The sequence below is a fragment of the Musa acuminata genome, chromosome BXJ1-8, assembly GCF_036884655.1.
Source record: "Musa acuminata AAA Group cultivar baxijiao chromosome BXJ1-8, Cavendish_Baxijiao_AAA, whole genome shotgun sequence".
In the NCBI taxonomy this organism is placed as follows: domain Eukaryota; kingdom Viridiplantae; phylum Streptophyta; class Magnoliopsida; order Zingiberales; family Musaceae; genus Musa; species Musa acuminata.
In genome coordinates, this window is record NC_088334.1 from 9,525,392 (window position 1) to 9,543,033 (window position 17,642).

General features: G+C 38.4%; 1 protein-coding gene across 1 annotated transcript; it reads left to right on the forward strand.

Annotated features, from left to right (window-relative positions):
* Positions 1-810: 810 nt before the first annotated feature.
* Positions 811-17,322, forward strand: LOC135589064 (pentatricopeptide repeat-containing protein At5g50280, chloroplastic-like). Its single transcript, XM_065081370.1, has 3 exons — positions 811-1,820; positions 14,523-14,870; positions 17,292-17,322. The coding sequence occupies exons 1-3, from the start codon at positions 811-813 to the stop codon at positions 17,320-17,322; spliced, it is 1,389 nt and encodes a 462-aa protein (XP_064937442.1).
* Positions 17,323-17,642: the final 320 nt, after the last annotated feature.

Below are 17,642 nucleotides of genomic sequence, written 5' to 3' on the forward strand. Positions count from 1 at the left end.
TTTTGGTGTTATATGTGGATGACATTCTGATCATCGGGAATGACGTAGGAATGTTATCCACAGTAAAGGCTTGGTTATCTAGACACTTCTCTATGAAGGACTTAGGGAAGCATCCTATATCCTAGGGATTCGAATCTATAGAGATAGATCCAAGAGGATGCTTGGCTTGTCCCAATCCAAGTACATAGAAATCATTGTCAAAAGGTTTTGCATGAAAAATTCCAAGAGAGGTCTCATACCGATGAGACATGGGATATCGCTTTCTACAAGTATGTCCCCAAAGACTTCAGAAGAAAGGGCGAACATGGATATGATACCTTATGCCTCAGCAATAGGGTCTATCATGTATGCCATGCTATGTACTAGGCCTGATATAGCGCATGCTCTGAGTGTCACGAGCAGGTATCAGGCGGATCTAGACTTGTAGCACTGAAAAGCAGTAAAGTGTATCATTAAGTTCTTGAGAAGGACTAAGGATCTTTTACTAGTATATGGAGGTAGTAGCCTTAAGGTTGAAGGCTACACAGACTCAAGTTTTTAGTCTGATGTCGATGATAACAAGTCGAATTCGGGGTACGTGTACACCTTGAATGGAGGAGTAGTGTGCTGGAATAGTTCCAAGCAAGATACTACTGCTGACTCGACCACAGAGGTAGAGTACATTGCTGCATCAGATGCAACAAAGGAGGGAGTCTGGGTGAAGAAGTTCATCACAGATTTGGGAGTCGTGCTAGGTAGTGAGGAGCCGATCTCCTTATATTGCGACAACAATGGGACGATTGCTCAAGCAAAGGAACCTAGGTCTCTTTCATGATAGACGCCTATAGTAAACCCGACCAGGTTGAGGAGGCAGAAGGTCTCTTTCATGAGCTGAAAGAAAAGGGACTAAAGCCAACTACAGCAACGTACAACATTCTAATGAATGCCTACAGCAGAAGAATGCAACCTGAAATAGTTGAATCTTTAATAACTGAGATGCAAGGTTTAGGCTTGAAACCAAATGTCAAATCATATACCTGCCTCATAAGTGCCTATGGAAGGCAGAGGAAAATGAGTGACATGGCAGCAGATGCGTTTTTGCGGATGAAAAAGGCTGGAATTAAACCCACGTCACACTCATATACTGCTTTGATTCATGCATATTCAGTTGGTGGATGGCATGAAAAAGCATATGCCGCATATGAGAATATGAAAAGAGAGGGGATTTCACCCTCAATAGAAACATACACAGCTCTGCTTGAAGCATTCAGGCGAGCTGGTGAAACTGATAAATTAATGGAGATATGGAAATCCATGATCAGCAACAAAGTTGAAGGTACAAGAGTTACATTTAACATTATACTAGATGGTCTGGCTAAACATGGTCTCTATGTTCAAGCAAGAGATGCGATATATGAATTTGGAAAACTTGGCTTGCAGCCAACAGTCATGACCTACAATATACTGATGAATGCATATGCACGGGGAGGGCAACACTGCAAGTTACCGCAGTTGCTGAAAGATACGAGTGCCCTCAATTTGAAGCCTGACTCTGTAACTTATTCGACAATGATATATGCATATGTTCGTGTACGTGATTTTACTAGAGCATTCTATTATCACAAGCAAATGGTCAGAAACGGGCAGGTGCCTGAGTCCAGATCCTATCAGAAATTGCGGGCAATTTTGGATGTCAAAGCTGCAACAAAAAATCGGAGGGATAGAAGTGCTATACTTGGAATACTGAATAGCAAATTTGGTTTGAAACCGAAAAAAGGCAAGAAGGATGAATTCTGGAAAAACAAAAAGAAGAGATCTATTATGTATGACCAGGGTTGTTGGTGATAAAAAATAATATAGTGAAACTCTTCTTAAAATTATAATCGAATGACTTGGTTCTTGTTTGGGCTGATAACTACATCTGCTTGGTTTCATTGGTTATATGTTCTTTCCACATCATGCGGGCATCCATTCCTGACTTGGTGTGTCATCTAGAAACAATTATATCAAATGAGATGGCACACCATTCCAAACAACTAGATGACAGTGAGTTAGGGAATTTTCTTGTGAACCACTGCAAGTGATTATGGTTAAACATGGTCGTCCTATTTTTATGAAAATATGACATTGCCTTTTTATGGTGGTGCAATACCTTTCAGGTAATCTCTTTTTTTACATTAATTATTTTGATGTGCAAAATATAACATGTGTGACTTTGCAGATTTCTGGATTAAATGCAACAATTATAATGCTCATTCATGTGCTTCATTTGATTCGTATATTGTTGTTTGACAGGGTTTAGACTATCACGAGGACGTGAAAATTTTGTTTGTTCCAGCTGTATGGTGACTTCATTCCGTTGCTCTGTGACCTTGAGAGAAGCTCACTATTGCCCTCGCTCCGTGATTCTGGAGTTGTTAGATATATATTATGAACTTGGTTGTCTTCAGTGTTATACTGTAAAGCTGATTAAATTAATCCCAATCAGCTGCAAAGAAGTTGATTACCCCGTGGCAGTTGCAGCGCATATGTGGTTGAGAATTAGTGTAATTTCAATCAATGTTAGATAGTTGATACCAGAGTCTGTAAGAATAATTTTTGGATTAAGAAGAGAAAGAAGCTGTGATGGTTCTGACAGTTGTGAGACCTTGCATCACTTGGGATTAGGGCAAACTTGTTATCATATATGTGTGTTATTGTCTTTGTAAGTGAGTTTGTATCATCTAACACTTGGTATCTTCTGTTCCGTGTGATTAGATTCTACATCTCAATGCTCATTGTTGTGTGCTTCGTACCATTGGTATTTATTTTGATCTTGTAAAAACCTAGGATGTTGCGCTTTCCGTGGCATAATCTGATGGTGTAGTTGTTTGGATTGAGCACCAAACAATATTGTAAGAACCATATTCTGATTTCTTATTGATTATCGATTGATATTATGGTTTCTTGTTGACTATGGTTCTAAATTTTAGCAAACTTCTTGGATGTATCTGTGATCACAATTCTTGCAACTTACCTTTCTACTACATCCATGATCGTAATTCTTGTCATCTGTAATTATTACATATTTATGATCATACTTTCACATTTCTTTTTGTTTGTCACTCGATTATAGATTTACACTCGATTATAGATTTATATCAAAATATTTTATTTTAAAAATTATTCATTCTAAATTCATATAAATATTAAAAAAGTGATGCTAAATATATCATCATCTCATCTTACTAGTTCATTACAAGTTTGAATTATACTCGATCATAGATTTATTCCAAAAAACTTTTATTTAAAAAATTAATCACTCTAAATTCATATAAAAATTAAAAAAATAATACTAAATATATTTTCATCTCATCATCTTAGTTTAAGAAGTTTGGATATATTTGATAAAATTTTAACGGGTTATATTTGATCACCAATTTAATCCAAAAATACTCTTTAAAAATTTATTTATCCTAAAATCATAAAAATAAAAAAATAATACTAAATATCTCATAATGATATACTATTAGTCCTAAAAAAATTAGATTGATTTGGTGAAAATACTTTAATTATACTCGCTCATAGATTTGATAATGTTTGACCCGATCCGTTAAAATCGAACCCAACCCGATCATTGGTTACCAAAAAAAAAAACATCATGCATAATTCCAGTAATTCCAGAAAATAGAAACCGGAAATTATCATCAGAAAAAAAATATCATTCATTAAACAAGAGCTACAATCATTCATCAATTACGCTGTACTCTCAACATCCATCTCATATAAACATCCACAGACAGATTATATGATTGATAAACATAATATATATATATATATATATATATATATATATATATATATATATATATATATATATATATATATATATATATATCCAATCTGTCAACATTATTCTGTCCTCTGTCCAATTGATCGATGTTCTTCCTAGACTTATCACAACAAATTACCAAATCCATAGATAATTTATAAATTATTAATAACATAATCATTAAAGGAAGATGGACAAATTAGTCGACAATTAACATCAGAAGATCTCAGATTTCTGGGTCTATTTTAGGCGATTGCATCTTGAGCATTTCCAAATATGCTTTCACCACCAATTGCAAAGTGACACTTGGCAGTCACCTAAGAGCTAATGTGGTATAACCCGATGATCGGTCGAAGGAGAGAATGGCTGACTTGGCACACGGCAGACAATCGACTCCGCGCATCCAGGTCGTACAGGTCAGTATCGCATGACAGAAGTCTGCATAGGTTGACTCACGCCCTCAGGAATATACGGGTTGGTCGCTCACGCGACTGCACCGAATAAAGACAACGACGGGCATTAACGACCCGTGCATTTTTGGGTCAGCTACATAGGTATAAAAGTCAACTCTCTACTCTAGGAAAAGGGATTGAACCCTTTACAACACAGAAATCACTTGCTAACTTAAATATCGAAGGGATCGAGTTGGGAATCCCTCCTCTCTCGACATCGACCAATCGTGCAGAAACGTGACATAGGCAGGATGACTCAAGTCCCACCTTGAGTCGATCACAAAGACACAACAGAGGCTTAAGAGCCAATCTCCCAACCCAACCTCGTTCCTCTTTCCTCCTTGCTTAAGAATCCACGTGGACAATCTTACACTCTCGGCACAAGATCAAATCATATCGATCCCTGAACTATGACATAAAGGTACATAATGATATTCACCTGACCCATCTGTTATGAAGGAACTCAACCTGAGGAAAGAGTCGGGTTAAGTGAAAATACTTCATTCGAGATAGGATTGAAATACTACCACAGGAATAAAGGAGATAATGAGTTCTGGATATGGTATAAAGAAAACTTGAAACTGAATTATGAAATGTTCCCATACAGTTGTCTACTTCATATTGATAGGATTTTTCTTTTTACAAATGTACCTCATAAAATTGTATAATTGAATTTATACCAACATGAAGTATAATATCTTGGTCTGTGTTCATGCAAGGATTTAAATATTTGTTGGAGATTTATGTACTGTGATAATTTTTTTGTTCCAATTAAATGCTGATATCGAAAGTCAAAGCTCATCTAGTACAATACTGTCTTTTGAAATTTTAATATTTTATTTGATTATACTGGTACATGAAGGTATATTGGCTAGCATATTGGCAGCTGAAATAAAAGGAAATTTGATATCATAAAATATGATTGTGGCTTCATTTATCAAGCTCTCTGGATTTCAGTTTTGCTAAACTACATTTATGATATTTACCTTGTGATGATGTAACAGAAAGAATATTCTCAGTGTCATCCTGAAAAGAGAAATTAAGTACATATGCTTCTGCTAGTTGTCTCATCTCATGTTCTTGGTGGTGTCTTAAGAAGAGTTGAAACTTGGATTGATTCCTCACCAGTTGCTTTCCAAGGTCAAGAGCTGCTTCACTGAAGGAAGTCCTGTTTCCGTGCCTGCTCCCGCAGAAAACACATATGCTCCTGAACCTTCCTTTGTTTCCTTCTCCCACTGCATTCTGCTGGCTTGCTTCCATCCCCTCAAGAATGAGAGTCCCAAGGGGAAGAAGCAATGAACACAAACTAGCAGACAATTTTGAGAATTAAAGGGAAGGTTAAGCTAGAGAAGGAATAATGGATTCAAGCAATGTATCAGAAAGCAGGAAGCCCATACTTTTCCTGCTCAAACAACTAGTACTTTGTGTTGTAGATCACAGCAGCATGAATCCTTCACCATCCTATCTCTCTCTCTCTCTCTCTCTCTCTCTATCTATCTATCTATCTATCTATCTGAATCTTATGAAAATTTACCATAACAGTATGTTTCCTTTGTGCCAATCCAATCAGTGTAGTTTTTCACCTATACTGTTGTTCTCTCTTGATATAATATATACAAACTGATATTATTCTATAAGAACACAGACAACCCTTGTGCTAATTAGCTTGTGTCTGCATTACTCAGTGCTTTTTGTATGCCCCTACAGTCCTAGATTCTACTGCATTTTGGGAGAGCCACATAGCCAATCAGGACCAGACATCTCCTTATCATCATTAGCTTATTCATCTCAAATTGCAGCAACCTGTAACGATCAGGAGGATGATGGGATTTTAATCCATTTTGGTGGATATCGAATGGATACACAGCACGGTCAAGTCAAAGATGTGCAGTTTGGTGATGAGGCCTCACCAAAAAGCTCTGTGCCACTTCTACAAAGCTTAATTGGCGACAGGAACATCACTAGATCATTTGTTTTAAGTTTTGTGTTGGTTAAAGGAGGCGTCGGTGAACCACTCAGGCTCATATAATATGTTCAATCCTGTTAGATCTCGAGTGCTCTTGTCAAAATTGTGAGTCATGTGACCAATTGTGGTAAATCTTTTGACTCCTCGATTAATAAATCTTTTGACTCCTCAATCTTTTGACTCCTCAATTATGGTAACAACATGATCATTCCCTTTTCATTGCATTAATATCCACCATCATTCCCTTTGTTGGGGATGACACCGTGTTGGAGGAGAAGCTATGGGACTTGTATGAGAGGTGGCAGAGCCACCATGGTGTGTCACGCAGCGTCGACGAGAAGCGCATCCGCTTTGATATTATTAAAGAGAACAATCATGTTGTTGCCGCAATTGAGGTGTCATCTCCAATGAAGGGAATGATGGTGGATATTAACGTAACGAGAAGTGAATGATCATGTTTTTGCTAAGGAGTCAAAAGATTTATCAATATTTTCATTTGATGAACTAATGGGTTCCTTGCGAGCACATAAAGTAAGGTTGTGTTAAAAATTGCATGCTCGACGGAGTAGTAATCTATCGGACCCACCCACCGTGTGTTAAAAATTGCATGCTCGATGGAGCAGCAAAGCTATTGCACCAAAAAGGGTGCATGCAACAAACATATATCTCATTTGGTTGATGTCGGAACGTTAGTAGTGATCACGTTTGACTTTGTTCTACCTACAATTTATCATCATTAGGACTTGATTAATGTTAATTGCATCAATTATTGAAAGGTGGCGACACAGTAGTAGTGGTCGAAGCAAAGGACAAAAATACTTGGGTTGAGTATATTAGCAATGGCACATTTCCTTTGGCATGTTCTTGGAAGGTGACCCCCCGGGGAAAAGTTAGGCTGACTTGGCATAGAAAGGTTGGAGAGAATTCTAAGTGCAAATTTGTTGATACAATTTTATGTGATGTTAGAAATGTATTATTATGTGCTGTAGCTACTTTTCAGTGGGCATAGAGAAAGACAACATGAAAAGGCTTTGTATCTCGTCAGACGCTAGATGTTACAGCTAATTAAATGTGTTGGAATGGTAGATGTTTCTTCTTTTTCTTTTGGCGATATTGACTCTAGCTCATCATCTAATCTAAATTTGGTGTGGAGATATCTTGTGTAGATTGGATTGTCACAACAACTTGGACCCTTCTCTCAAGTACTGAAATGAATCTCGAGATTGCCCAAGCTACTGCAGATCATATCATTAGTTTTATGGAAGGAATGATGAAGAAAACCCTAACATAGAAGTGGAATCCTCAAGCCTCCTACAACCCCATTGGTGAGGTGAATCTTCTACTTTTGATCGTCCATTCTCTTTCCGAAGGAGATGTAAAAAATTGAATGTACATCGAGGATATTTGTTCAAGAGTTTCCCTTGACCTTCTTTTCTGCCTCAGCAAAGGAAAAGACATGATAGCCACTAGCATTCCCTTCATCAAAGGAGGACATGGCATCGAAGTGGATGCGCTTCCTCTATCACCTCTCGTACAAGTCTCAGTCATGTCCTATCCGAGAAGCATGGCTTCGATAACATCATCCTCGGTGAAGAGAATGCGCATAGCCACCATAATTTTTTCCTTTGTTAGATTTTTTCCTTAGGTAATGTCTCTTTGGAAAGTTATTTTTCGGAAGAGAGAGAGGTTGTTGGTGACGACGACAACAACAACAACATATGATGGGAACAGGTGAATCATAAATTCTCACTATTAGGGATGAAAAAACGAGTCCGTAGAGGATATGGGATTGTTAGTATTTCAATGTGGTAAATGAGGTGCTTTGACGATGGACTCCAAGCAGGAAGAAGAAGAAGAAGAAGAAGAAGAAGAAGAAGAAGAAGAAGAAGAAATCATCGCATCACTATTTGAACGAGACTTGTACGAAAAGAAAAGATAATTCTTTTGTAGAAACAGACTTTTGCTTCGTTCTCGCAAGGATGTTTCTATTTTATTTATGTTCAAAAAGACGAAAACTATCATCACAAGAAATCGACTAACTTGCCAGAAAGTTCAATCCTGCTACTCTTAACTGATACCAAGCAAGCAAAGAGGCTGATATCAATATTGATACTGAGTTGGTGAAAGAAAGATCAAAGAGAGAAATAGCACAGAGATGGATGGAACCAAGTTGGAAAGGCCATTTCTTTTCTTTTCTCCTTGGTTGGGTCCATCTTCTGTGGCACAAGAGAGTGCTAGCTAGCACCAAGAAAAGGGCTTCAACCTGTGCCTTTCGAGATAGGAAGGACATCGATCAACTAGATAAAAAGGATGGAGTAATGTCGACAGATTGGATTGGATAGGATCTTCTGACGATAATTACCGATTTTTATAGTATGGAATTAGTGGAATTTGCTCATGATATTTTATTTTGTAGCAACCACAGATTTAAAAAAAATATATATTTTTCTTATTGTGAGAAATGAAAGTTAGTCCCTCTAAATTGCAATCAATTTATTTAATGAGAAGGAGCTTTTTAGGAGAGGATGATGACATGACACCACCGGCTGCCTATTTTAGCTACATCTATCTAATTATTGACAACTCTATTGACGTCAAGCCACATTTGATAGTTCCTCATCTTCCTTTCCGCTGCCACCCATTGGCACCTTGGTTGGTTTGTCTACTTCAATGGAAATAGTATGGTTGGTTGTCTACTATGTTTATGTACCCATTTTAGGTTCATGCATTCTCATGTCATTTTATTTTCTGACTCGGTTTAAATAAATTTTGGATATACATATTTATTCAATATTCATGCATATTATTTTAGATAATATCTACTTTATTGATGAATAAAGTGGATAATAAGTCTAGTTCATGCATATCAATTTATATCCAAAAATAATATGCATGAACCGGTAAATTCTCCTCATATTATTTATTTTATTTATGAATATTATTTTAAATATAAATTTAAAGTTTTGGCTCATCGTCTTGTTGGGAAATCTAAGGTACAAGATTACATGTGCAACGGAAGAACAGAAAACAAAATCCCCAATATTTTCTAATAATATATTCGTTGTCGTGCAAAGATTTGTGTGCAAAATCTACGATAAAAAAAACCACATATTAGATAGTTGTGTTACCTAGGGAGATCGTATATCCCTGAATCCCTACATATCTGTAGGAGTGGATGAAGGAGATCAAGCGTCCTCCTCTCTAGAGGTGATCTAACTACCTAAGAAGCCTCAACCTTTGGGCCTTTAGTTCCCTCCTATTTATAGATGCCCACAGTTAACCCTAATGGATCATACTCTATTAGGTACTAGATCTCCGTACAATTACCCAAGTCACTTAGATTAATGGGTCTCTACTCAATAATCTCTTATTAGCTCTTATTAGATCTCATCCATTTGATCCAATAATTCAGAGGCTTATTGGATATCCAATAAGATAGGGGCTCTAACGGATATCTCATATCTGAACCTCAACTCGTCGCAACACCTATCATATGTGTGTGACCCTCTAAGCCTAATATCGAGCTGGTTGTGAGTCATACCTGTCAGAACTCTTTTTGGCTCAGTGAATTATTATCTTCATAATAATTCACTCGAATCATCGACTACGGACGCTAGGATACTACACCGCAGTCCCCAAACAATATAAGGGAATCCAATTATTTGAACATATCTGACATATATGTATATATATGTATATGTATATGTATATATATATATACATATATACAAATATACATATATATGTATATATATATATATATGTATATATATATATGTATATATATACATATATATATATATATTTGTATATATATATACATATATATATATATATATATATATATTTGTATACAAATATATATATATACAAATATATATATATATATATACATATATATATATATATACATACATATATATATATACATACATATATATATATTTTTATATATATCTCATGTCTCATCGGTATAAGACATCTCTTGGAATTTTTCATGCCAAACCTTTTGAGAATGGTTTCTATGTACCTGGATTGGGACAAGCCAAGCATCCTCTTAGATCTATCTCTATAGATCCGAATCCCCAAGATATAGGATACTTCCCCTAAGTTGTTCATGGAGAAGTGTATAGATAACCGAGCTTTTACTATGGATAGCATTCCTACATCATTCCCAATGATCAAGATGCCATCCACACATAACATTAAAAAGGTGATAGCACTCCCACTTACCTTCCTGTACACACAAGGCTCTTCTTCGTTCTTAACGAAGTCATAAGATCTGATTGCTTCATCAAATCTTATGTTCCAACTTCGGGAAGCTTTCTTTAGTCCATAAATGGATCTAAGCAACTTGCACACCTTATATGGGCAGTCTTTGGACACGAATCCCTCGAGTTGTATCATATACACCTCCTCCTCGATGTTCCCATTAAGGAATGCAGTTTTTAGATCCATCTGCCAAATCTCATAATCATAGTGTGCTAGAATCGGCAATAGAATTTGGATGGATTTTTAGCATTACTACGGGTGAGAAAGTTTTGTCATAGTCAACACTTTGCCTTTGACAATACCACTTAGTCATTAGCCTTGCTTTATAGGTCTTTACATTTCCATTTACTCCGATCTTTTTCATAAAGATCCACTTACAATCGATGGGTATAATACCCTCAAGCGCATCAACTAGGTTCCAAACCTTGTTGGAGTACATAGAATTCATCTCTGAATTCATGGCTTCTTGCCACTTACCGGAGTCTATACTCATAATAGTCTCATCGTTGGTTTGAGAATCAATATCCTTAACATCCTCTAATATGTCCCACATATCTCTTAAGAGGATGGGATACTCCGTCGGACCTACATAAAGTTAGAACTTGTGTATTTGGTACCTGAATAGACTTGGGCTGTAGGGTAGTGCTTGAGCTAGGTTCTCCAACCTCGCTCAACTCTATCATGCTCCCAATGTCTCTGCCAAGAATGTGTTCCTCGAGATGATAGAAATAATACTCACAAGTTTCCTTGGAGTATCCCACGAACTTGAACCACTCCGTCCTTGATTCCAACTTATCAGGGTTGTGTCTTTTAACGTGGGCAGGGCAGCCTCAAATCTTAAAAACCTTAATATCGGGCTTCTTCTCTTTCCATATCTCATATGGTGTAGACACTACCAACTTAGTTGGAACTCTGTTCAAAAGGTAAGCTATGGTCTCTAGGGTATATCCCCAAAATGAGATGGGTAGGTCAACGAAACTCATCATGGACCGTACCATGTCTAACAGCGTATGATTCCTCCTTTCAAACACACCATTGAAAGGAGATATCCATTGGGATAATATCTCATGGTCCTTGAGGAACTAGGTAAACTCTATACTCAAGTACTCACCTCCTCGATCTAATCGAATAGTCTTGATACTCTTTCCAGTCTGATTCTCCACTTTATTTTTATACTCTCTGGATTTCTCAAAGGCCTCGGGCTTATACTTCATTAAGTACATAAATTCATACATTGAGAAATATTCAATAAAGGTAATGAAGTAAGAGTAACCACCAATGACATGGTTAACATGGGTCCACATACATCACTATGTATGAGTTCCAACAACTCAGTGGCTCTCTCTTCAGTTCCACTAAATGGAGAGTTTGTCAGTTTTTCATGAAGGCAAGGCTTGCAAGTTGCATATGACTCATAGTCGAATGGATCTAGATATCCATCCTTTAGCAACTTTTGAATCCTTCCCTCATGGATGTGACCTAGCCTACAATGTCATAAGTATACACTGTTCACCTCTTTTCGTTTCCTCTTAGACACACTTATATTGATGATATGTGGAGTAGTGTATAGCATAAACAAACCATTATGCAAAGTTCATTTCATGATAATCTCATTATTTAATAATATTAAATAACTATTATTCTTAAAAACTAATTTATATCCACTAATTGTCAAACATGAAATGGAGATAATATTTTTGATAATATAAGGAACAAAATAACATGCATCTAATGCAATAATAGCTCCACCAGGCATATGTTGGGCGACCTCGCCAATAGCTACTATAGCAACTTTTGCTCCATTGCCCATCTTTAGGTCCATCTCGCGTCTCACCAATCTCTTAGGCTTTGCCAAAATCTGTAACAAATTACATATATGAAAAGCACTACCGGTATCCAATACTCATGTGTTATCATAAGAGTCTGATAAATGGAGAATGATTATGAATGTACCTGAAGATTCTCCAAGCTTTTGTTTCACCCTCTCTGCAAGGTACTTTTTGTAGTTCCTCTTCCAGTGTCAATCTTTGCCATAGTGGAAGCACTAGCCTTTGTCCTTTGCCGGGTCTTTCTTAGCAACCTTTGCTTTACCTGTTCTGCCCTTGCCCTTGCCCTTGCCTTTCTTAAGGGATTTTTTTGCTTTCCTTTTCTTTCTGGTCTCACCAGTGTAGATAATTGGCTTCTCTTTCTTGATAGTGCTCTTTGCCTCCCTCAACATATTGAGGAGCTCCGGGAGAGTTACCTCAAATTTGTTAATATTAAAATTCATTATGAATTGTGAAAATGAATCTGGTAGGGACTGAAGCACAATGTCCATACACAAGTTATCCTTTAGGACCATTCTAAGACCTATGAGTTTCTGTGTATCCACTCAATCATTTTTAGGATATGATTATGAATCGATGTTCCCTCAGTCATCCTAGCTTAGAAGAGGCTCTTGGATATCTCACATCGCTAAGTCATTCCCTATTCCTCAAACAGTTTGCGGATATGTAGGAGAATGGATCTGGCATCCATCTTTTTATATTGTCTTTGTAACTCAGGAGTCATAGAGCCCACCATGTAACAACACTAAGCAAGAGTGGAGTTATCAATGTACTTCACATAACGAGCAATCTCATTCTTGCTTGCCCCATCCTCGGGCGTAGGCATCACTGTATCAAGGATGTACGTAATTTTCTCCGTCATGAGAACAATTCTTAAGTTGCGGAGCCAATCCGTATAATTTGGACCAGTGAGACGGTTGACATCAAGTATGCCACGTAAGGGATTTGAAAGCGACATTTTCTAAAATAAAGATGCAGTAGAAATAAATAACATGCAGATTTTATAAAAAAAAAACAATCAAGATATGAACTTCTATCTTAAAATGCTCCCACTATTTTACTAGCGAGTCACGCAACACCGTTAGCACATGAAACAAAAGTCTCCGATAGACTTCTAGTGGGGATCAGGATCCAATCAGCATCTTAGTGTAATCTCATGGGACTCGACCAATCACGCTAAGCCCAAAAGGTAGGCAACTCTTATCGTTCACAACTCCTTGTGATTCTCGTCCTGTTCGGTCTTTGAATCACCATGGTCTCGACAGACTCGACCAACTATGATGTTCAGTTAAGTCAACACCATCGTTACAAGATGAGTCTGATTCAATGATATTCCCTCGAGGGACTTGACCAAGCATACCATGTCCTGAGGTCACCGGTGACATCTCTATGTCATAGGCAAGATAGCGAATCGCGATGTATGTGAGCCTCGAGAGACTCGACCAACTCAACCTACACCAGGAATTGGTCCTTGCCTATAACAATGGAAGGCCACATGAGTCAATCTAATTGCCTCACGTTTACCGACTTAATATTATCGAGAGAGGGGTTTCTATGATTTGGTCTCCAAATATGACATATCACACATATACATATTTAATATATATCTACATCGTATGCAAATATATATATACATATCTAGTAGGTGTATAAGTAATTACACACCACATGAGCAATCACACCAGATGATCATGGACCATAGCCTAATATGATTAGGCTCGAGCTAGTGGGCCGAATCACTCACATCAAGATCTATGTATGCAGTAGTGCATCTCAATGCCCTATGATCGTCCATCTCGTCCTCGTCGGTTCCGTCGACATCTCGATGCATCTCTATGCTTCGCGATCGTCAGTCTCATGGGTCTCGCTATCGCTTCTAAGCTCCTACTGCACCTCCTCGTGTGATTACCACTTAATCATAAGCACACAGGCCCGACAATAAATAAGAAATAAAATGGAGGCTCGCATGCCCCAATAATAATAATCACAAGTACACACATCACACGGTCTATGATCATCCATCCACACATCATACATCACATTTATAAATCATCATCATATAGGACTACTAGATAATAATAAATTAATAATTAATTAAATATTTTAATTAATTAATATTTTTTAAAATCAAGGATATGTAGGGAATTTTTTGAATTCTTAGGGGCATTTTCATAATTTGGATAAAAGGATAGAACTAGAATTTCTCAAATTCACAGGGGCAAAACTATCATTTTGCCCAAAACCCTAAAGCCCTCCCTCTCCCCTACTGTTGTCGCCGTCGTCGCCACCCTGTCGGCGGTGGCCTGTGCGGCGGGTACTGGGGCGCTGCCTCTACCTGCGAGTGACTCGCTCGCGGGCGACGTCGCCCCTGCAAGTGAGCGTCGCCACCTCGATAGGCGGTTCTGCCCGCGGGGTAGCGCTCGCAGGCGGTGCTGCCTTGCTGGGCAGTCGCCCTTGCAGGGGGTTTTGCCCGCGGGAGTAGCGGCTGCAAGTGCCGTTGCCCCGCGGCGCCTCTACCCGCAGGCTGCCAGCCCCGCCGGCCGAAAGCCTGCTGCAAGCAGGCCGTTAGTCGGTTGCTGCAAGCATAGCGCTTGCGCATGTGCCAACGATGTGCTGCCTGGCTACGGATGCCGCTGTAGGCGACTACACGCACGTAGATTGAGGGTAGTAACTGTTGCTGCCCTTCCTCACTTTTGCATCAACTATTTTGATGTCAAAAGTTTCTCCAAAACATAATACACGTAGTTCAAAACCAATCTATCGCACGAACAACCTAGCTCTGATACCACTATTGGGAAATCTTTGGGGGCGACATCACATGCGCAGCAGAAGAACAAAATAAAAAATCCCCTATTCCCAAAGAGATGTTTATCATCGTGCGAAGATTGGTGCGTAAAAATTCGCAAAACTTAAAACTGCGTATAGAATATATTGTGTTACCTAGGGAGATCGTATATCCTTGTTTCCTTGTAGATCTCTAAGAGAGGGTGAAGGAGGTCAAGCACCCTCCTCTCCAGTGGTGATCCACATAGCAGGGGTGCGACAACGCTCCTTAAAACTCCAGGCCTGCTCTGAGGTAGAGAAGAGGAGGAGAATAGGAGAGGCAAGCAAAAGCTATAGCCTATGAACCATTGAATCCCTCATTTTTATAGAGGTCCCCTATCAACTTAACCATAATGGATCCTCTCATATTGGGTATTGGATCTTCATCCAACTACCCAAGCCTCTTAGATTAGTGGATCTCTATCCAATAATCTCTCATGGGCTTTTATTGGATCTCATCCAAGTGATCAAATAAGATGAGGGATTTGTTTGAGCAAGAGCACATGAGATATTTCTCTCATGACATCGAGAGTGGATGATCCTCTATCGACACTCAATAACCCTTGTAAGGTTGATTGCCACTCTTGATGACCGGTTGTACTAGATCTGGGACATCCAAACCTATAACTCCGATATCAAAGAGTGGAGCACTCAAACAGGACATCCTTAGTGTCTCAAATCTAAGGACCAGATACACCACTGGGACTACAGAATCGTTGTTTGACAATAAGGCATCATCAACCATCCAACATTCTATAAGCGGATTAATCAGTGAACTAATTCTCTAATGAGCACCTGTACTATATCCCTAGTGTCCCCACACGAGCAGCTATGAGATCAGCTACATCTATCATATGGACAGGTATACAGCACACCAGTCTATCTAGTTATCTTGATGTCTCTCTCGAGTAACCTATAACCAGGATTATTTAGGATCTGTGTTTAAAGGTGAATCAATCTCATTATCGTGATCTCATCACGATCCGATTCTCATTGCATAGATCCAAGGACATTACAATATATACATGCATATATGCAATAGTAAATATAAAGTGATAAATGCTAAAATATAATAAGCAAAAAGATTCTATGTCAAGTCACACGTGCTATCACTCACGTGATTGGTTTGCTGGGCACCTATGACTAACAAAGACACCATATGCCTCAACGATAGAGTTTATCATGTGTGTCATGCTATGTATCAGGCCTAATATAATGCATGCTCTGAGTGTCACGAGCAGGTATAAGGTAGATCTAGGCTAAGAGTATTGGAAAGCAATAAAGTGTATCCTTTAAGTACTTGAGAAGGACTAAGAATCTTTTACCAGTATATGGAGGTAGTAGCCTCAGAGTTGAAGGCTGGTAAGTCTAATTCGGGGTATATGTTCACCCTGAATATAGGAGCAGTATGTTGGAAGAGTTTCAAGCAAGATACTATTACTAACTAGACCATAAAGGTAGAGTACATTGTTGTAACAAAGGCAGCAAAGGAGGGAGTATGGATGAATAAGTTCATCACAGATTTTAGGAGTTATGCTGGATAGCAAGGAGCTGATTCCCTTATATTACGACAACTATGGGGCAATTGCTCAAATGAGGGAACCTGGGTCTCATCAGAAGTGTTATGAGAAGGTTCCAGCTTATTAGAGAGATCGTGGCCTGAGGAGATATAGCAGTGGAAAGAGTTCCATCCGAGGATAACATCATAGATCTACTGACAAAGTCGTTATCTCATATTGTCCTTGAGCGTCATAGGGGTCTGATGGAGATCAGACAATAGGTGATTGACTTTAGGTCAAGTGGGAGATTGCTAGTCATAGGTGCTCTGAAAGCGAATCATGTGAGTGATTGCACGTGTGACATGATAAGTATTCTTTTTGTTTATTATATTTTGGCATTTTTATCACTTTATATTGCTTGTTGCATATATGCATATATATTGTGATGTCCGTAGATTTGTGTAATGAAAATCGGATCGTGATGATATCATGATAATGAGAGCGATTCGCCTTTAAACATAGTTCTTAAATAATCCTAGTCATAGGTTACTCGAGTGGGACATCGAGATAACTGGATAGATTGGTGTACTGTATACCCGTCCATATGATGGAGGCAGCTGGTCTTATAGCTGCTCATGTGGGGACATTAAAGATATAATGCAGGTACTCATTGGAGAATGAGTTCACTGATTGATTCACTCATGGAATACTGAATGGTTGATGCTTTATTGTCAAATAGCGATTCCGTAGTCCCGGTAGTGCATTTGGTCCTTAGACTTGAGATACCAAGGATGTCCTGTATGAGTACTCCACTGTTTGATATCAGACTTATAGGTTTAGAAGTTTCAAATATAATACAATTGGTTATTGGGAGTGGCAACCAACCTTACGAGGGCTATTAAGTGTCGTTAAAGGATCATCCGCTCTCGGTATCATGAGAGGAATATCCCGTGTATTCTTGCTCATACAAATCCTTAGCCAAGGTCATTCGGATTGAGAGAGAAAGAGTTCTCC